General features: G+C 45.6%; 1 protein-coding gene across 3 annotated transcripts in view; it reads right to left on the minus strand.

Annotated features, from left to right (window-relative positions):
- Nucleotides 1–1251: 1251 nt before the first annotated feature.
- The window catches only part of HEG1 (heart development protein with EGF like domains 1), a 90742-nt gene continuing 70802 nt past the window's right edge, over nucleotides 1252–21191 (minus strand). For all 3 annotated transcript variants that reach the window (XM_080657375.1, XM_080657376.1, XM_080657374.1), the window contains 3 exons: nucleotides 15704–15791; nucleotides 8253–8427; nucleotides 1252–6301 (listed from right to left, as the gene is read on the minus strand). In XM_080657375.1, coding sequence (XP_080513501.1) covers nucleotides 6152–6301; nucleotides 8253–8427; nucleotides 15704–15791 — 413 coding nt within the window. In that variant the 3' untranslated portion in view covers nucleotides 1252–6151. The remainder of the gene's footprint in view (nucleotides 6302–8252; nucleotides 8428–15703; nucleotides 15792–21191) is intronic.

Below are 21191 nucleotides of genomic sequence, written 5' to 3' on the forward strand. Positions count from 1 at the left end.
TTGAATCACATCCAAAGTCTTCAGGACCAGTTACTGGTGAATCAGCATTGACATGACATCCTCATCCTACTTTTGTCTGTCTTTCTTGTGTGATAGGAAGGCCCCAGTGAAGAGAACCAATATGTGTTACGGTTCTTAGTAGTTTGCAATGTTTTCAGATGAATTCTCCCCTCTAATCCTCACAACAACTTTGGGAGGCAGTATTATCCCCACTTCACTGATTAGGACACTGAGGCTCAGAGAGCTGAGCAGACTCTTAGGCCTGACATCACAACCTGGGAAAACAGCCAGGTTGTTAGAAATTGTTAGAAAAGGGTCTTGTACCAGCTGTCAGAGCCCAGGCCTTCTGACTGTGCAATTTTTTATGAGGTCCATAAAAAGCAACATAAATATCTTATTCCTGGCATCTGTGATGTTTACAATGTCTGGCGGAGCTGGGCAGGACAATAAAGGGGTCAGGACTGGGTTCCTGTTAAGATCTCCTTTGGGGATTACCATGTGGGCAGGAAAGCTGAGTGGGAGGGGCTGATCAGGAGAGGAGAATGCAGGTCATCCCCATTCGAGGATGTCTGATGGGCCGCAGTCTGCATCTAATCTGCCCAAAGGCCACCGCTATGCCCAAGTTGCCCTAACGGCCTCTCCGAGGGCCAGGTTTGTCACAGAGCTGATGGAATCTAAGGGGCTCATCCATCCCCTGCCACGAAAGGCACCCAAGGAAGCAACTGATTAACATATATCTAGCCAGGCCGCCACATTCATAGGCCACCATAGTGTCAGGGCCATGCCCCCCCATCTTCAAGTTGCCCAGAGTCTCCACCACAGAGCACAGATGTACTTCCTTCCCCTTCTCCTCCAGGACATACAGAATTGGCCTGGAGTGGCAGTCAGAGAAGCTCAGGTGGAAGTGTTCAGGGTCTGAATTGGTTACTTACGCTCTCAACCCATAGAAAGAAAAGTAAACAAAAGCAGGTGTTATACCTGAACGAGGCGTTTTATCATTAGGCCAACCTGTCCATCCATCCATCCATCCATCCATCCATCCATCCATCCATCCATCCATCATCAGAAGTGTGTCTCCTCACGGAGGTGGGCACTGAGGGTACAGAAATACCGAGTCCCTGCATCTGCCCTGTGAGAGCTCACTGTGGAGGGGCTCACCATCGAGAGTGCCATGGTTTACGTGATGCCCTCGGGAAAAACTGTTTGCTGCGCTCGGCCTGGTTTGCTTGCTTTTACGAGAAAAACACACAATGAAAATGATATTTACTTTATTGCATCATTTTACTGACTAGAACGCCAGACTTATAGGGGGTATAAGTATAAAAATAACCGAATTCTTACAAATAATACTTTGCTGCTACAGTACGGAATAATTAGTGGAGGTTGGAGTTAGAATACAACTTTAAATAATATCCTCATAATGGATTTAACACAATCCATCGGGGACTAAGGTGTCAAGGTTTGCAAAGAGAGATCCAGGATGTGACTCAAACAGTTCAGATGCCAGCTATATGCTTCATTTCACCATAAATCCATCAACACAAACATTAAAAGACCTCACAACAACCCATGTTGAAAAACCTTTTTTTGTAACCAAGGTAATAGAAGAAGGTAAGTGAGTTGGGTTAGTTTCCCAAGTAGACTGTTTCCATTCCTTCCCTGTGTGGTCCCATCCTTCCTACCCAATAATTCTGCATCTAATGTGTTAGACGTGCCCAAAAAACAACGATAAAACCGGATCTAATGTGTCCTCTTCAAAAATACCCAGGAGACAGAGCCACTCGAAGATCTGTCTCTTTTCAGACCCGAACTGTCCCTTTGGCTTCACAGGTTTTTCTGTGAACAGTTTACACCAAATAAGGTGGATTTTAACACTACTGAAAAGATATTTAGCACAATGAATTAACTGCCATTTAATACTTTTATGCTCCTAGTATTTTAACCAGTTTCCTTCTCTGGGCATTGGAGAAAAGAAGACACACTGTAAAAGCCAACTCTACAAAACCGAGTATCTTTTTTCAAACACAAACACAAGAACCCCAGAGTGAAATAAAATGTCCCTTCTAACCCCCACAAAAGTTTTCACATACAAAAAAAAAAAAAAATCTCTGACAGTAGGGTAGTGTTAAATAAGATGAAAAAGACTGCAATCCTTCCTCTTTCCAAAGACTTGCTTTAGTTTTAACATCAGTGTAAGAATCTTAGAACTATGGGTCAAACCCAAGTTGTGGGTGTGTTAGGCTAAACTAAGCCAGAAGCAAAGTTCATAGAGCTACAGGGGACCTGGGCCCTTCACCAGTGGGCAAGATGGCTTAATAGAGGCCCCAAAAGGCCATGTGCAAGCCCCTACTGTGTCTGCCCTGGGCACGTTCACATCTGAATAAACATCCTTCAAAGACATTTTCTTGGGCAGCCATCCAGCCTTGTAATGAAAAGATGCTGCCCTCCCTCTGGGCCAACTTTCACAGTCACCTCTTCAAGAATTTAATAATCACATCTTCATTTCTGACCCCAATGCTATCAGCCAGCTTTGATGAAGCTATCTACTCAGCAATTTTGCTCTAAAGGACTTAGCTGCTTCTGAAAATAAACTTTGGTCAAAGATGGAAGATTTGTCAGCATTTAAGACATTCAACTGAATATGTCCCCGACTCTGATACTATTCACAAAAATGTGCCTCCAATACATGGGAGCCACAGCCTTAGCGAGGGAACAAGACAGAGTGGCCCTCAGATGGACGGCTAAGTCTGGCTGTGTGTCCGAAACCCAGCTCATTACCTCACATCTCCTACACCCAAAGCCACGTACCTACATGCTTTGTGCTAAGCATGAACCAGCACTATTTTCTTAATGATGACGACAAGTGTCCAAGCAATACATGTAATAACAAACCTGAAAGGACTTTTTCAAAAGGGGAGTCAACATTGGTTTTTTGCACTTCATGTCATTAGTTTAGTTATTGCTTAGTAACATTAAGGTTCTTTTAAAAAAAGATAACACATTTTAAACTCACTCTCTCATGCCCTTTTGCATTTAAAGTACACTGGATGGTGAGGCAGGGAGGTACAGTGAGAAGAGCAAGCCAGGCAAAGGGTCTGAAGTCCGGCTCTCCAGGCAACTGTCCTCTCTGAAGTTCCCCAGACCCGAGAAATGGGCGCTCTCGAGCCCACCTCGCAAGGGTGTCGTGAGGTCAAGTACCTTGCACGGAGCCTGCCACGGCGGGAACACCAGAGATGCTATGTGACCCTTTAGACTTCCTATGTTGTCTCTAGAGTCCTGGGCTGGCTTGTGAGTCAAAGAGGAAAAGATATGAGAAATAAGACCCTTTGTTTAAGAGCTTACACAAAACCCACAGATGCTACCTGCTCAGGTATGCTACGGGGCAGGGGGGTTCCATTCGGCCCCACTCTTCCCTGTAGAAGTTTAAGAGTCTCGTGGGCAGTTAAGTGTCCCTTTCCCCTTCCTCCCCCCCCCCCCCGCCAGCTGTGGGCCCCTCCCAGGGATACAGGACTGGGGCATTTCTATGAATTCCAGGCGTGGGGGCTGACACTGAGCACCTGGGCCATGGCTGAGTGTTTGTTTGCCAGGTGTGTCCAGTCCCGTCCCTTCAGTTGAGGCGGCTGCTGCCCTAGCAGGTGTTGCTCTTGGCAGACAGGACCCTTCTGGAGGTACCAGCCCCACACAGGAGGGAAGCCAGCCTCTCCCTTCCTCACCCCGGTGGGCCGTCAGCACCGGCTGGCTAATGGTCACGCTGTCTTCATGCCTTCTTAGCGCCTCAGGCCCTGGAGAGGCATTCCTCACCCCCACACACTTCCTAGCAATCGCAGTGCCCAGGTGAACGCAACCTTGCGGGGGCCTGCTTTTTTCACAGTGAAAGAAACACAACATTCTTAATCCACTTCATACGCACAAAACCCATTCACAGGACAGTGTTCCGGGAGCTCACAGGACATTCTTTTCTGGATTCTTCTCAAGAATGCGTTTGGGGTGGAACACTTCATTTTGTGGAGCTCATAGCTCCGGCCCAGGTACAGGAGGTGACGTGTCAGCTGTGGTGGCAGCTAACGGTGGCAGCGGTGCACGCCTGAGAACCGCCCCCGCGCGGCTCTGCGTCCTGGGAGGAGCAAGATCTGACTGAGAGCCGGGCGCCAGGCCGCTCAGTCTGTTGGCTCAGGCGAGCAGAGTGCAGGAGCTCGGAGCTCTCCAGTTAGGTGTGAGGCCACGAGGCACAGGGCTGTCTGGTTCCACGGAGAGATGCCAGGGCCAAGATTTCAAAAAGGCGACGTTAAGTTGGCATCCGCTGACTAAAACAGCATTCCCTTTGTATCTAGCACATGAGGTGAGTGCAGTTTAACTACCTGGAGGCCGCACACCTGGCTGGCACTCCTGGCTCCTGCTGCTGGAGAGGGGCGAGGACTCGTGGAGACCACGGGGCACAGGAGTTCGCACTTAAAACTGTTAGGCTGAGGACTACAGAAGAGTGAGGGTTAGAAACATTCTGAAGAGGTTAGAGAACCTTAAAGAAACGGCCCCCAGGACAGAGTTGTCCCCACTATGGATTCCACGGAGCTCTGAGCTCCAGGGTGGGACCAGTTCTTTACCTCTGTGTTCTCCACTTCATCCGAAACTAGGACGTGTCAAAGCAGAATAACCACAGCCCACAAGGAGCAGCTAAAGACAGCACTGCACACGCCCCTCGCAGGCCCCACGCCACAGGCATGATAAATAAGACACGCGACGTTCCCCCCCCAGAGGCCGACGCTCACTTCCCGCCTGTCCCAAAGTCTTTAGTTCTCCAATGCTGACCTGAATTAGGACCATGTTTCTGGAGGAAACTACATAGTAGTACAAAGAGGTGCAAATCACTGGATGAGCGAAAATAAGTTACTTCTTCGGTGAATAATAGTTCTGAGCAGTGGGCTGAGAGTTTATAGCGAGTTTGTGGGTGAGATCAGGGAAACAGTTAAAGGTGCAGCATCGGAGGTGAGCAGACTTACACGTGGCTCCGCCCCAGCTCGCTATCCTTCCGTGGGAATCTGCCTGGCTTCCCACAGCACTGGGGTTTCAGGCAATGAACTTGCCGGTCCAGCCCATTCCTCTAACCACAGTCAGCTGTCGAGACTACACATGCTGCTTTTCCTTTAGTGGTGAAATGGCAGCTCACACCCAACCTGCATTCCGCTTAGCATTTCCACTCCATGTGGAGCAGCCTCGGACTCAAAGATGAAGGTCAGACACCCCGGCACCACGCCATGTCCTCAGGGATGAAAAGCACCCCACCGCCTGCATCTCTAGCGCTTCCTCGGGCCTCCGCTCCGCCCGTGCCCGGGTGTGGCTTGCTGGCCTCTCTGCAGGGCAGCTGGGTGCCTCTAACTAAAACCAAATGGAAGTCATTTTGCCTTGGTCCAGCTTATTTGAAAAAGTGAGCTTTAACTGCAAAGGGAAGAAGTAACCTTAACTCCAGGTGTCACTTTGACTAAAAAACCAAGCTGGAGCTGTGGGCTGTGCCGCACACGTTTCCATTTCTCATTCTGGGGGTTGGCCTGGAGACTGTAGCACAAGAAGACCTGCGAACATATTAAAATATTGTACAAGAACCTACAGCATCTCCAGACCTTAGTGGTATGTTCATCACCATCACCTGTTGTTTAGCACACGGTGCTGGGCAGGAAAACAACTAACCAGCCAGTATTTTGCTATAAATTAATCACCAAATTGAGGCCCATGGAAGCATCTGGGGAAACGAGGCCTTCTTTCCGGGAGTCTTGGAAAAACCCAAAAGGAGACCTCCCTACCCAATTTACTAAAGTGCAAACTAAGGAGGCCCTGGTGCTTGCAGTGGTGCCCAAAGAGCTGCCCTAGCCGGCGTCATCCCTGCAGCCAGTGGAGCCGCAGTCGCGCCAAGACCTCCTGGTACTGGCCACGTGCACATTCACAGTAACAACAAATGAGCGGCCTGCGGTGGCACGTCCACGGGCTCCATCGGTGCCCTTCCACTGTGGCCACGCCCCTCACACCTGTCCCACTTCCTGCCTGCCACACCGGCCCGGCTCCACAGTCCTGGAGCAGCACCGGCAGGCCCCGTGCAGTCCTCTGAGCAACAGCAGTCCCAGCCACTCGCTCAGAGCAATGGGCTCCTCTCTCTTCTCACTTAAAAGTAGTCTCTTCTCCTGCTCTCATCACTGATGAAAGACGGGTTGTACTGTCCCGGGAAAATGCAAGAATGCCGAGATCCCGGCAATCCAGTGTAGGCCGGGTAGAGTCCATTTCGTTCAAGTTCAGGATTCCTTACGCTTGTGGGCTGGAGGCCAGAGAGAAAAGGAAAAAAGGTCCATTTATTATTCATGGTTTAAATTTAATAGTTATAAAAAAAAAAAAGAATGCTGCATTATAATAAACCTCAGATGGAGGCAGCTAGTACTCAGCAGAGCAAAGTCTAACCAGGAAGCCAGGGCCCTCCCCCAGGCCGGCTCTTTATGGGAAAAACTTGGATCAAGGACAGTTTAGTGATTTTAGACCAACATAGGAAAAGACCTGGGTTAACTGTTATCTTTACTATTATCCAGATTAATTATGTGATTATTAACTTCACCTTTTAAAGAGTGTCTTTCTCTGTGGAGCACAATAGCTTTAATCCTCTCTGGCATTTAGCTGAACTCACTGGGTGAAAAAGATCGTATGACCCCCTGTCGGAGCTGGTGTTAGGACCCCCAGGCAGGAGGCCAACAGCGATTCTTAGGTGTCTCTGACCAAGTCCCAGCTTAGCAGGTTGTGACTACCTGTCTGATGTGCAAAAGGTGCTCCTGGGAATGGCAAGTCTGCTCTGAGGAGGCCCTCATGCGGGACCCCTGGGGGAGAAGGCTCGCCTGGCAGAAATAAGACATAGGTACTGCACATAGCAAACGCAAGTCCTGGAACGCCCGCTGCACACCCGAGACCGCGGTGAGCGACAGCACTCACACAGGTGACAGCTTCATGCCGTGGCCGGCTCTGCTGCCACAGAGTGTTCAGTCTATCTTTGAAATGCAGATGGTGTTCATTCAAGTTCTCCATTGTCTCTATTGAAGGCCATTCTTTAGCTTACACCGTGGAAGCACAGCTGGGTCCTATGACTCCGCAGGCCTGTTTGTTGGTATGCTGTCACACCACACTGGGGTTGAGGAGACCCTAGCAAATCTGTGAGTGTGTGGTCACCGGTCACTCCTGGGGAAGACACTTGCTTAGCTATGGCTTCAGTTATTAGAGCCAAAAAACTTTGCTGACAAACAGAAAACAAAACAAACCCTTTATGCAGAAATATCAACAAAACGGTCTGAACCGGAGCGAAGTTTGTGTCTACGTTTATCTTTCCTCTGGGTCTTCTCGTCTTCCTTTAGATTTTTCAAAGAGCCATGGAAGCAATCGCTTTCGTACCGTAAACAAACTTGCCCTTCCCATCCAAAGTCTGAATCCCCTGGTGAGTCCCCATAGCAACCAGAGGGGTTGTGGTTTCTGTCACAGGACCGCCTAGTGCTATTAAGTCCCTGCGGAGCCAGGGTGCATGTTTATTGCTACCGCTCCAACATGGCGTGAGAAGTCACCTGACATCGATTTATTTTTCGGCTTTCTGTGTTTGCTTTATGGCTGACGCAGTGTCATGTGAAATGAACTGAGCAGTGCCTGGAAATATGACATGGACTCCTCGCTGTGGGACAGAAGCAAGGGTTGCAGGGAGTGTCTCATTTGTCCAAGTGACACAGTCCAGGGTTGGGCATAGCAAATTATTAAACACCTACTAAATATATCTTCGAAACCTCTGAGAAGTGCTGGTGGTGGATGAGGTTATATTGTTCTCTTTATACCTTTCTCCAGCCCCTCAGTTTCGATTACCCAACGACATGAGGTAAAGTGGGGCAGACAAGAGATAAAAAGGAAAGGGCCAAAGGCTAAGTGTCGTTAAATTCTTTCTCTATCTTACGGTATCCACGCCTATAAGTTAAAAGCAAGGTCCATAACAAGGCAGCTACTGCTGCCATCCGATAAAGGCAATGTGCTCTGTGGAAACAGCCTTCATATCTCACTGTCAGTTCCAATAACTAACATGCAAATAGATCGTAAGTGAACCGAATATTAAATTCTGTCCATAAAGGGCTTAGGCCATCATTCCCTTTAACCTGTAACTAGCTGTAGTGCTTTTACTACAGCCAAACAGAATCCCTTTAATTCTCAGAGGAAACCGGAGCCTGCGGTCCCCCTGGACACGGAATACACACCGAGTAATACACGTCCGTCATCTGGAGGAGGTTTTTGGTGCTTCCGTTCTCATGCATCTCAATAGCTTCTCGGCCCCATTCCTGTGAGCGAGGGTTCTTGGGGTACTCAGCATATGGGGACATTTGGAAATCTCCGCTTTTGAAGATGAGTTTGCTTATGTCATTTTTATTCTTTCTGTGGGGTAAAAAATAATTTAAATGAATAAATTTTGTAAAAAACCCCCACAAACAGGTATTTGTGAAAGCACCATCTAACATTTTACAAGGAAAATTAGACCTAAAGCTACCACTATACCAGTATTTCTTTGTAGCTGCCCACCCAGGAATGTCATTATTGTTATTATCTTTAGTATTTGCCCCAAACAAGTAAAAATGCAATTAGGTATAAGAAAAGATGCAAAAACCCTTCCCCCTAAGAGGCCCAGGGTGCCATGGGCAGACCTGTCAGAGAGCTGCCATAGAGCTGACTCCGACCCTCCTGGGGACAGACCAGCGCTTCGTGGGGGCAGCCGGGAGCCCAGAGTCAGAGGAAAGGCCTTCGGCCCACTGGTTCCCGGCCAGCTGGAGCATCACAATGCACATGGAGCTTCTAGATCTCATGCAGATTTATTAAAACAGGAACTCTGGGGATGGGGAGCCTCTGGCTGGGCGGAGAGATGCGAATTGCTCCCAGGGCCACATCTCGCTACTAACAAAGCTGGGACTAGAACAAAGGCCGTCCAACGCCCTGGCTAGTGCTCTCCTACCACATGAAGCTACTTCACAAACCATAAAACCAGGATGTCTTGTTTGCAAAAAAAGCCACCTATTTATTCAGGGAAACCCTGGGGCAAGTCCCCTACTTGTGAGAGGCCACTGAAAATTGTTGGAATATGTTAGTCACCTACGTACTAGACATTTTTACCCATATTTACCCTGGACGTTTCTTCCTTCTATCTCCTTTTCCTATAAGTAAATGTTCTTCGGAAAGCACAAAGCAACCCGCGGTCATAAAAGCAAATGTCCAGTGTGTGGCTTAGGTGTTGTTCCTCCTGCAAATTCAGAATAAGCCTGCCACTGTGCTGCCCCGGGAGGGTGGGGCACCTGGTCTCACACAATGGCTTACTTATTCACAACTAGCCTTCCTTTCCAGTGACCAACAGTCACAGGGTCCTTCCCCACATGGCTACACTCCCCGGTGCAGGGCACTTAGCACACAGGAGGCTTATGTCCCCTTGAGCACCCAGGATTTCTCCTCCAGCTCCTAGTCTCAGCCCCAGAGTTTAATTCCACTCATACTTGTGGATGAAAAGGGCCACATGCTAACCTGACAAGCTCAGGGAAGGCCTGCATGGCGGTCTTGCAAACTCAGAGACCTAAAGTAATCACAAAGGATAGTCTTTGAAATTAAACTTTAAAAGCAGTTATAGTGGGTAGTTACTTCCTAGGCCGGTATCTTCACTGACATGGTCAACCTTTACCTTAACTGAGCCTATCTGTCTTTTTGCATTTATAATAACATAACTGTCCTTGAAATGTCTGGGTAACTTGTAATTTCCCTATTTCTGGATCCCCTGGGGCACAACCTAATATGCCTGGGCTCCAGGACAGAAACTACAAGTTCCTTCATTGTTATGTTAATTATTCCTGCACCGACCTAAGTATGTGTCTATCATTTTACTTTTTATCCAATCCCAGGGGTTTCCCTGCTTTGCTTTCTTCCGCCTCTCTAGTCTATCACCAATGGATTTCATGTAACCCACCTACATCCCTTTCCTTTGATTGCAATGTATAAATACAGATGTAACCCGCCATTCTCCGGGTATCTTAAAACGTCCTGCATGTCAGTGGTCGAAAAGAGAACTTGCTCTTTTGGTAGGTTTCCTCCATCTGTTATGTCAGGAGAATGTCTGCCATTTATTATCATCTAAATCAAAGGTCATAATGTTTCCTTATCTGAATAGATAATCACAGAGAAGGGGAACCAACTCTGTGCTTTCTCTTCCCTTCCCAGAAGAAACCCACTCCCGCTGGCTCCCAGGAAGCCCAGCACCCAGCACAAGGCTGTGTCTGCTCATCCCCGGGCCTGCTACAACTTTTCTGTGCTCAGGTATCTCAGGTAACCCCTTTCATCTTTGTTTGATTTTTTTTTTTTAATAAATCTTTATTGTTCAGATTATTACAGGTGTTCCTCTTTTTTTCCCCCATAGCTTCCCTCCACCTGATTCCCACCCCACCCCAGGCCCTTATCCCCCGCCACTGTCTTCATCCATAGGTGTAAGCTTTTTGTCCAATCTCTTCCCGCACCCCTCACACCCTCTTCCCCCTGAGAATTGTCAGTCCTCTCCCTTTCTATGTCCCTGATTCTATTATATTCACCAGTCCATTCTGTTCTTCAGATTTTTTATTCACTTGATTTTTAGATTCACTTGTTGGTAGGTATGTATTTGATGTCACTCTGTTGTTCATAATTTTTATCTTTACCTTTTTCTTCTTCTTCTTCTTCTTCTTCTTCTTAAAGAACACCCTTCAGCATTTCATGTAATCCTGGTTTGGTGGTGATGAACTCCTTTAGCTTTTTCTTGTCTGTGAAGCTCTTTATCTGACCTTCAACTCTGAATGATAGCTTTGCTGGGTAGAGTAATCTTGGTTGTAGGTTCTTGCTGTTCATCACTTTGAATATTTCTTGCCACTCCCTTCTGGCCTGCATAGTTTCTGCTGAGAAATCAGCTGACAGTCGTATGGGTGCTCCCTTGTAGGTAACTAACCGTTTTTCTCTTGCTGCTTTCAAGATTCTCTCTTTGTCTTTTGCCCTTGGCATTTTAATTATGATGTGTCTTGGTGTGGTCCTCTTTGGATTCCTCTTGTATGGGGTTCTGTGTGCGTCCTGAACTTGTAAGTCTATTTCTTTCACCAGGTAGGGAAAGTTTTCTGTCATTATTTCTTCTAATAGGTTTTCAATATTTTGCTCTCTCTCTTCTTCTGGCACCCCAAAAATTCGGATGTTGGTATGTTTAAAGTTGTCCCAGAGGCTCCTTACACTATCTTCATATTTTTGGATTTTTTCTTTTTGTTTTTCTGGTTGGGTGTTTTTTGTTTCCTCATATTTCAGATCTTTGGTTTGATTCTTGGGGTACGTTGATCTGCAGTTGAGTTTCTGTATATTCTTTATTTCAGACAGTGTATGCTTAATTTCTGACTGGTCCTTTTCCATTTTTTTGGTATTCTCATTAAGATCCTTAAAGGTCTCACTAAGTTCCTCAGCGGTTTTTAGAAGATTCTTGAGTAACCTTATAAATGTGGTTCTGAACTCTATGTCATCCAGTAGTTTGCTTTCTTCCATTTCTCTCATTCGTGACATGTTTCTTGGTCTCCGCATTTTGCTGCTTCCTTGTGTTAATGGAGTGGCTTTGTGTGGTAGGTGACCTATAGGGGCCAGTAGCTCAGCCTCCCCAATCACTTGAGGTGGACGCCTTTGGTACACCCCTTTGTGGGCTGAGTGCAAAGTCTTGGTGTAGTTAAGCCTTGATTGCAGTTGGTACACTGGGAGGAATTGACCTCCAGGCCAATTGGCTGTGAGGACCCGCTGTGTCTATAATGGAAGAACTGCTGCGCTGGAGACACGCTTATGGTGCAGGACTTGTTTCAGTGGGGCTTTGGTGCTCACTGAGTCTGCCTCTTGAATGTGTCACTTATGGATGTGAGGAGTTGAAATCTGGTGTCTCACTCTGACCACTAGGTACACTGGCTTCTGGATCTCCAATGGGGTGCAGGTCAGCTACTGTCTGAGGCCACCCAGCAGGCGCTACAGCGAGAACTACAGTTTTCTCCTCTTTGCTTGGGGTTTGGAGGTTTTGGAGCTGTCTGACCTGGGCTGCAAGTTTGCTAGGTTAAGCTGCAATAGGGCAGACCATTCATATGCTAAAAAGCTGCTTGGAGCTTGGGTGGGTTTGTAGGTTGTGCGGGGCGGAGTCTCAGGGCGTCACTAGGCTAGGGCATGGCAAACAGCGACGGCTGTCCCCGTGTCCCGCGTCCCGCGCCCCAGCACAGTAAACAATTATTCCTGCGCGCAGCCCTGCAAGCAAGCCTCCCTCACTTTCCGACCCCACGGCAGACAGTCCAGCTTCTCCCTGTAGGAGTTTGGGTCCCCCGCGTCTCCCCAGAAACTGGAGTTCGGAGTAATCGGGAGCTTATCTCCCTTCGGGTTGAAAACAGCAGTGCTCCCGATTCGCGCGTCTCTGTACCTCAGCTTTTCCGCGCTTGTGCACCCCTCAATGCTGTTTGCTCTTTCCTTCTAGTTGTAGAACTTCCACTCAGCCAGCTTTCCCGTGGTTCTGGGTGATAGACGTTTTGTCTTTTAGTTGTAGTTTTGAAATAGTTGTGCGAGGCAGCAGTTTAGGTGTTTACCTACGCCGCCATCTTGGATCCTCCTCTTTGTTTGATTTTTAATTTGTCCATTTAGAGTATACAATCAGTGGTTTTTAGTATATTCAGCATTGTGTAACCATCATCACAATTTTAGAACGGTTTCATCACCCCAAAGAGAAACCTCGTACTCCTTAGCCTTTACTTCTCAATTCTACCCTCTGCACACCCAGCTCTAGGCAATTACTCATATACTTTCTGTCTCTATTAGATTTGCCAATTTGGAACATTTCATATAAATGCAATAGTTGGTCTTTGAAGGCTGGCGTATTTCACTTAGCATAATTTTTTCAAGGCTCATGCTCATTACAGCATGTATCAGTATTTCATTCCTTTTTATGGTTGAACTAGAGGCCTGGTGCACGAATTCGTGCACATTGAAAGGAAATTAATTAGAAGAAATATTTTAATATCTCTATTCACCCTTTCTCTATAATAGAAGTGTCAACCAAATTCACGATTGACAATGACAGATGGAAATACACGTGTGATTGGCACCAGCGAGATACACACACACACATATATATACTTGCTTAATTAGACCTGCTTACTGATTTAGCTAAACTTTTTCCAGCCCAGCAAAGCACCCCAACTTCTCTTTCAGGTAATTGTCAGCAACACAGCAGTAAATATCAACATGAAGCAGATTATTGTAGGTCATGCAGGGAGAACAAAGGGTAAAATATTTAACTCTAGTAGTGTTTGACTATATTCTATACAGTGAGAAAACCTTAAGTCATTTTCAAGGTTCACCATTTCTTACTTCTTTTCAGTCAGGTCAAGTTTCTAAACTTTCTAAGTCTCCATTTTCTGGCTAATGAAAAGAAAATATGATTCTACTGACTCTCCTACCTACTCCAGGACTTCTGTGAGGATCAAATGAGATGAGGCATGTGAAAACATTTCACAGACATTTGGTTAAAGCGTAAAATGTTTGCACCTGGCTATAAAGCAAGTTATGTTCCTGGGCTGAAGAAACTCCAAGGAGGCTAGTCACTAGGGAGAGGAAGCTGGGCATTGCTAGGTGATGTCATTACCTGACACTCACAGCCACCGTTTCTGGGCAGGGCTAGGCTGTGGGCCGCATTTTGCACCATGGGGTCTTGGCAGTATTGGCTGCGATTTGGTGGAATGTTGCTCTGGGGTGGTGGCGGGGCCTGTGTCCCACTTGGGGGAAGCCAAGTGTTGCTTTGTGGGCGCCAGGTCCGCAGTGCCGTTTCTCTATAAATGGCCAGTGCGCGCCATGGCAGCTCCTGCATTGAGCGTCTCACCCCTGCTGGTCAGTGGGCATCATAGCAACCAGTTGGATGGTCGGACACTTAGCATATTAGCCTTTTATATATATAGATAATGTTCAATTGTATAGATATGTCACATTTTGCTTATCCATTCATCAGTTGATGGATACTGGGGTTATTTTCACCTCTTGGCTATTATGAATAATGCTACTATGAACATTCATGTACGTGTTTCTGTGTGGACATAACTTTTCATTTTTCTTGGTATATACATAAGAGTAGAAGTACTAGGTCAAATGGCAACACTGTGTTTAATTTTCTGAGGAATGGCCGACACTTTCAAAGTGGCTGCATCATTTTACATTTCTACAACAGAGTATTTGTGTTCTAATTTTTCCATATCCTCATACCAACACTTGTAATTTCCTGGGTTTTAAAAAATATTTTACTGATTGGTTGATTTTAGAGAGAAGTGCTGGTTGAAGACGACCTTGCATTGTTCTCTTTGTACCTTTCTCCAACCCCTCAGTTTTGATTACCCAATCACGTGAGGTAAAGCTGTTCCACTTAGTTATGTATTCACTGGTTAATTCTTGTATGTGCCCTGATTAGGGCTTGAACTTGCAACCTTGGCATCTCAAAATAATACTCTAACCAACTGAACTACCCAGTCAGGGCTCTTTTTTTAAATTAGCCATCACAGTGGGTTATAAGATGGTTCTGATTGCATTTCCCTGATGGCTACTGATGCTGAACATCCTTTCATGTGCCTTCTGGACACTGTATATCTTCTCTGAAGAAATGTCTTTTCAAGTCCTTTTCCATTTTAAAATGGTCCATTATGATTTAATGTCTCTTTATTATTGAGTTGTAAGACATTTTTATATTCTCTAGACACAAGTCCCTTATTACACATATGATTTATTTGCAAATACTCTCTCCCATTCTGTGGTTTGTCCTTTCACTTTCTTGATAGTGATCTTTTAAGCTGAGGGGGTTCAGAACAAGTCTCCCCAGAACATGCCACTTTGGCCTGCCGACAAATTTGAGCTGAAGATAATCAAGGCCCAAAAGACTCGGGAAGAGCTTTTATACCTCTCTTTAACTGCCTAAAAGGATTTTAATGGAGGGCTTGGTCCAGAAAGAGAGCTATCACCAGAGATCACTACAAAGAGTGTGGACTGGGCATGGGAAGCTGTGGGGGAGCTCAGCAGGGCCTGTTTGTTCCAAGTCCCCTCTGTCTCTGCATCCCATTGTCTCTGCATGGCATGGTGAACGTTGGTTTCTCCATCTTCCTGTAAATCACCTTCCTCCCCTTTGAAGTCTCAGGCCCTTGCCCCTTCTCTTAGCTCAGGATGAAATATAAGCCTCAATTGTCTGACTGCCTGTGGGTCTCACCTTTTTATGTGCCACCACCCACCACCTATATACATAATTAAGTATGTTTTTATCCCATTAAACTGTCTTATGTTAATTTGATTATCAGACCAAAGAACCTAAAAGGGTAGAGAAAAAATTTTGTCCCATACATTAGCAGAGAAGTTTTTAACTTTGATGCAGTCCAATCTATCTTTTCTGTTGCTTGTGCTTTTGGATATTCCTTTTCATTAAAGAAAATAAAGTCCTATGTGCTGTCTTCTCCTATGGCACTACCTACCATGAATTTCCCTTTCTTCTTTTTTTAGTGGTTCAGTCATATATTACGATTTAATGTTGTAAACTACCCCGAACATTCCTGAAGAGTAAAAAAATGGCCCTTGCATAGCACATGCAAAGGAACAGAATTAGAGTGTGAACTCCATCACTCACCGGCAGCAGGTGACAATCAGTGCAATGCCTAGGATCAGCAGAAGCCCGCCTCCTGCTGCTGCAATCACCACGGTGATAAGCTGATAGGCTAAACAGGTTTAAAAGAAAAAGATTGGTAAGAGGTCATGAATGAAGAAACGAATACACAAGTATGATTCTCCTCCTGACCCCACAGTGACCTCACCTTTCACTTCCTGGGCCCCCAGCAAGGGCTCCTCAGGGTTAGCTCTACATTTTCTAGGTCAGAGGGCAGCAGAATTTGCCACCCCAAAATATGCCTCTTTGGCATATTGATTATTTCTGAGAAACTGCAGACATTGGAGAAGCTCTGAAAACAGAGCATTATTTACCCGTTTGTAAGGGAGAGTTACATTAGAAAGCCCGCCTGCACCAGGAATAGAGCTATTTAGCAGGGAAAACTTTTTCAGCTGAGAGACTGTCCTACTTGGCAGGGAAGCCATTGTTTGCCATAATTTCCTCTTCTCACCCTCCCATGACTTGCCTTCCCCACTCTGCAGCCCCAGGGCCCTGGTCCTACCCTTGGCTCAGGAGGGTGTATTAGCCTCAATTATCGGCAGCCTTTGGAGTCTCATCTTGTGGGACTGCCATGTGCACATATGTAATTAAATATTGTTCGCCTGTTAATATACTTTATTATGGTGATGTTTGGGGGTGTCAATAGAAGGGCAGAGGAAAAGTTATTTTTCTCCCCTACACTGTTTTCAGTCAAGTCCCTCTTTCTCAGCCACTCCTGGAATGGCTCCCAAAGTGTACCTGCAGACCAGCCCTGAGGACATTTTCATAATCCATGGTAAAGGAGAAAAAGGAAGGAGGTAAATTTTTCAAAAACTAAATCTATCTGGTTTTAATCTTTGTTCTGTCTTCTAAGACTGTCCTTCCTGGTTTCCCCTCATTATGTGTGCATTTTATTATGTGTAAATTATGCCTCCAGTAAAATTGGTTTCTGAACACTAATGGAGAAAATATAGAATCTTTTCTTAGCTACTTCCCATCCTTTGGTGTTGTTTCTTAGATTTTTAAAAAATGTATAGTGACAGTAAATATAAAAATTCTTAATTTGGTTTTAGGTTTTTAATTAATAAAATAAAAAGGAGGTGACCCTAGGTTAGACTCTCCAGTTTTATAAGAAATATTACTGGCCAGTTAAGACCAGAGCTGGGAATCACTGCATATACCATGCTAGGCACTGAGTGGTTTCCTCAATACATGCAAATGGAATTTAACTACCAAAAATTAGCAGTCACATACGCAGGTACATATCACACATAATAATATTAATTTTTAATCCATAAATTTTATACCTGTGCATTTCTGGCAAGATCATATTTTAGTAAAGGTTATTAAATAATGATTTTTAAAAAATTAATCCTCACCCAAGGATATTTTTTTCATTTCTTTTTTTTTTTAGAGAGAGTGGAAGGGAGGGGGGAGAGAGAGAAACACCAATGTAAGAGAGACACATCGATTAGTTGCCTCCTACACACGCTCTGACTGGTTGGGGATTAAACCTGCAACCCAGGTATGTGCCCTAAACCAGAAATTGAACCCACAACCCTTCAGTGCATGACCGGCACTCTAACCACTGAACAACACCAGCCAGTGCCAGTTAGCTTTTTCCGTTGTTGTGGGAATATAATTAAAATTTTGCTCTGAGGTTCTATGGTCCAGGATGTAAAAGAGGCCAATAGCCAGGTTTCCTGTAGTAAAATAAGATGGAACCATTCTCTCCATGCCTTCAGGTAACACCAAAGGAAAATGCACAGAGCTGAGAGTGAGCTGACTGTGAGACAAAAGCAAATGCATGCTAAGCAACCATTTGCCTATCCTTTATTTGAATAAACAGCACAGAAACTTGGTTATCTTGAAGACCATGAGTACTAAGATGGACAGAAAACAAAGATAAACCTTGGAATGCGGTCATTCCCTCCCTCACCTCCTAATACATGTATTCAAACTTCACTTTTAACAAACGTGAAGACAAAAGACAAATCTTGATTTTCAACTCTTTCTCTTCACCAGTCCCACCCCCTAAGCTACAGTCCACTCTTGATTAGACAACTGAACCGCCTCCCAACATGCCTTCCTGCACCGTCTTGGCCCCTCATTTCAAAACACAAATCTGGTCGCGCTATTTCCCAGCTTTAGTAAACCTACAGTGAAACAATGAACAAACCAACCTACAGTGGCTCTCTGTTTTCAAAGACCAAAGTCTGGCTCCTACTCATCCCTCCACACCAGATTCAAAACCTCTCACTCACTCCAGCAAAACAAGCAGGTGCGCAATTTAGAAGTGGCCTCATACGTGGCTGCCGTTGTGGCAGGTTCCCCTTGAAACAAGCAGTTTTGTCTCAGAAGAGACAGACAGACAGACTCAGAAGCACTGTGCCCAGTGCTTCTCAAACCACCTATGGTCCAGGACCTATTTTTCTTTGCTTGGGCATTTTTATATTATTTTTAAATAAAGAAAATAAAGTCTCATCTTTCCCCATAGGCACCAACTTTCATGAATTTCCCTTTCTCCTTTTTGTTTTTTTTTATTAGTGGGCCTGCAGATTCTTATTTTTTATTGATTTTAGAGAGAGGAAGGTGGAGAAAGAGAAACATAAATGTGTGAGAGAGAAACATCAATCAGTTGCCCCCTGTATGCACCCAGATCAGGAATCCAACCCAAAGCCTGCATGTGCCCTGACCAGGAATCAAACCTGGCCACCTTTTGGTTCATGGGACGACGCTCACCCAACTAAGCCACCCTGGCCAGGGTGCTTTCTCCTTTTTTTAAGGAGTCTACTGTGGAGTGACTTTGTAAAATACAATAATACTATTTTTTAAAAGGATCCCATAGTTGGATGTCATAGCATGTCAAATTAACATCAATGTTTCTAAGTTTAACATAAATGTTTCTACGTGTTTCCTCTCGATTTTTGTGTTATCTTGTGTATCTTGTTGTAGCCCGATAACAGCTCGCAGATCACGTTTTGAGGAGCACTGGTATACCCTCGTGCTCCTGAAACTTTCCTGTGGGTCTGAATCACCCAGAGGCTGTGCAAACTCAGGCAGTCCCCACCTGAAGAGGCTTGATTCAGCAGGTCTGGGCCTGGGCCAAGAAGACAAGCTGTACCTCCAGCAAGCTCCGGGGGCACAACGATGCTGCTAGCCTGCAGACCAGACTTTGGGTAGCACTGGCTTAGATTATACAGGAGAGGAATCTTTGAGTGCACATGAGCAGTGAGAAAAAGCTGGGAGGGAATTCACCAAAACACTCATGGAAGTTAGGGCTGCCCTAAGTACTTTACTTTCCTCTTTGGGGTTTTCTATATGTCCCAGATTTTTAAAAAAATATATTTTTATTGATTTCAGAGTGGAAGGGAGAGGGAGGGAGAGACAGAAACAATGATGAGAGAGAATCATTGATGGGCTGCTTCCTGCACACCCCCTACTGGGGATCGAGCCACAACCTGGGTATATGCCCTTGACTGGAATCAAACCTGGGACCCTTCAGTCTGCAAGCCAATGCTCTATCCACTGAGCCAAACCAGCTAGGGCTGTCCCAGATTTTATTCATATGTGTACACACACACACACACACACACACACACACACTCACTCACTCACTCATAACCTTCTCTAAAGGTAGAAATTGTGTGTGACTACATATACATAATTTAATTTATACACATATATAATTTTTTAAAGAGTATGTTTGATGTTCTTTGGCAGCCTTATCACTGGAAACTTGTAGTAAGTTTATGGACAATATAACCCACAGATCTTCTTTATCATACCAGCTGTGAAGTCAGTTCATGAACTATGTGATTCTTTGGACTCAAGTACTGACTTTAGATTTATTATGAGGCCACGTGATGATGTACAAGTGCATGGGTTTCGAATCAACATCAACTGCAACGTTCATCAGTTCGGCAGGCGCTCTGAAAGGTGACTTATTAAGGTGAGAGAAGGCAGTGGGTGTCGGCTTACGTCTGTTTGTCTTATCCTTTCCACTTTGAGGAGATCTCCAGAATGGACTTGGAATTCTCAGTCTTACTTTCTTTTTTAACTGATATTTTTTAGAGAGGAAGGGACAGGGATAGAGAGAGATAGAAACATCAATGAGAGAGATGAGAGAGAAACATCATCGATCGGCTGCCTCCTGCACAGCCCCTACTGGAGATCGAGCCCAAAACCTGGGCTTGTGCCCTGACTGGGAATCGAACTGGTGACCTCTTGGTTCTTGGGTTGATGCTCAATCACTGAGCCATGCTGGCCAGGCTTACTTTCTGACATTTGCTGACATTTCAGTCTTTCTCCACAGCAGCTCTATATTTTCTTTATTCTTATAGTTTGATCCTAGGTTGATGTCGCTGTCATCACTGTTGGCAGTTTTCATTAAGCCAACCATTCTGAGCCTTAGCCTTTTCTACAAACTATTTTGTCCTTGCTTGTATGCTTATTTGGGTGGATTCTACTGGACTGTCTGCTTAACCAGCCCTCTTTCGGGAACTGTTCACCCCTAGTGCAGGTTATGGTGGGGTGGTCAGGCTGGCATGATACCTTCCCCTGGCCAGAGCAGATTGGTCTGGGACCGTGTGATCGGCAAACCGCGGCTCGCGAGCCACATGCGGCTCTTTGGCCCCTTGAGTGTGGCTCTTCCACAAAATACCATGGCCTGGGCGAGTCTATTTTGAAGAAGTGGCGTTAGAAGAAGTTTAAGTTTAAAAAATTTGGCTCTCAAAAGAAATTTCAATCATTGTACTGTCGATATTTGGCTCTGTTGACTAATGAGTTTGCCGACCACTGGTCTGGGAGGAAACACGTGGATCAATTACTTCGTTCACAGGAATTTCAATTTGGGGGAAATAAGAGAACCTCCTCCTTCAAAATGGCTGAACGGGTAACACACACTCGGTGACGTTTGGCGAGCCTATTTCCATCATGTGGTCTGGGAAGGAGAGCATGCCTGTGCACAGTGGAGAGCAGAGATGAAGGTGGGGTCCGTGAAAGAAGGCCCCTGGCCGCCAGCTGCTGTGGTCCCCGCATCCCCCTGAGGCTGGAATCCCATGACACTCCCCAGGATCCTGCCAATAAACTGTCTTTGTTGCTTCAGCTAGGTAGGCCTCTTTACTCCAGAAGAGAACCTTAGCCAACTGTGACATCGTGATTCATAATAAGAAATACATATTTAGTCTTCATCCCAGTTCCAGGAAGCGCTCCTAAAACCCTAAGTATCCTAGGTGATGAGAGCCCATAAAGGCGTCTTCTGTGATGTTCACGAGGTGACTTTTGGAAAACACCTAAGGATGGGGACTGGTTGCCAGGGGAACCAACCTTGTGATTAGAGAGTCGGAACATTCAGTCCTACCTCCTGACCTCCGGGGAGGGGAGAAGGCCTAGAGGTTGAATTGATTGCAATGATTTAATCAATCGTGCCTTTGTAATGAAACCTCCAGAAAAACCCAAAAGGACAGGGTTC

The sequence above is a fragment of the Plecotus auritus genome, assembly GCF_963455305.1.
Source record: "Plecotus auritus genome assembly, chromosome: 2".
Classification (NCBI taxonomy): domain Eukaryota; kingdom Metazoa; phylum Chordata; class Mammalia; order Chiroptera; family Vespertilionidae; genus Plecotus; species Plecotus auritus.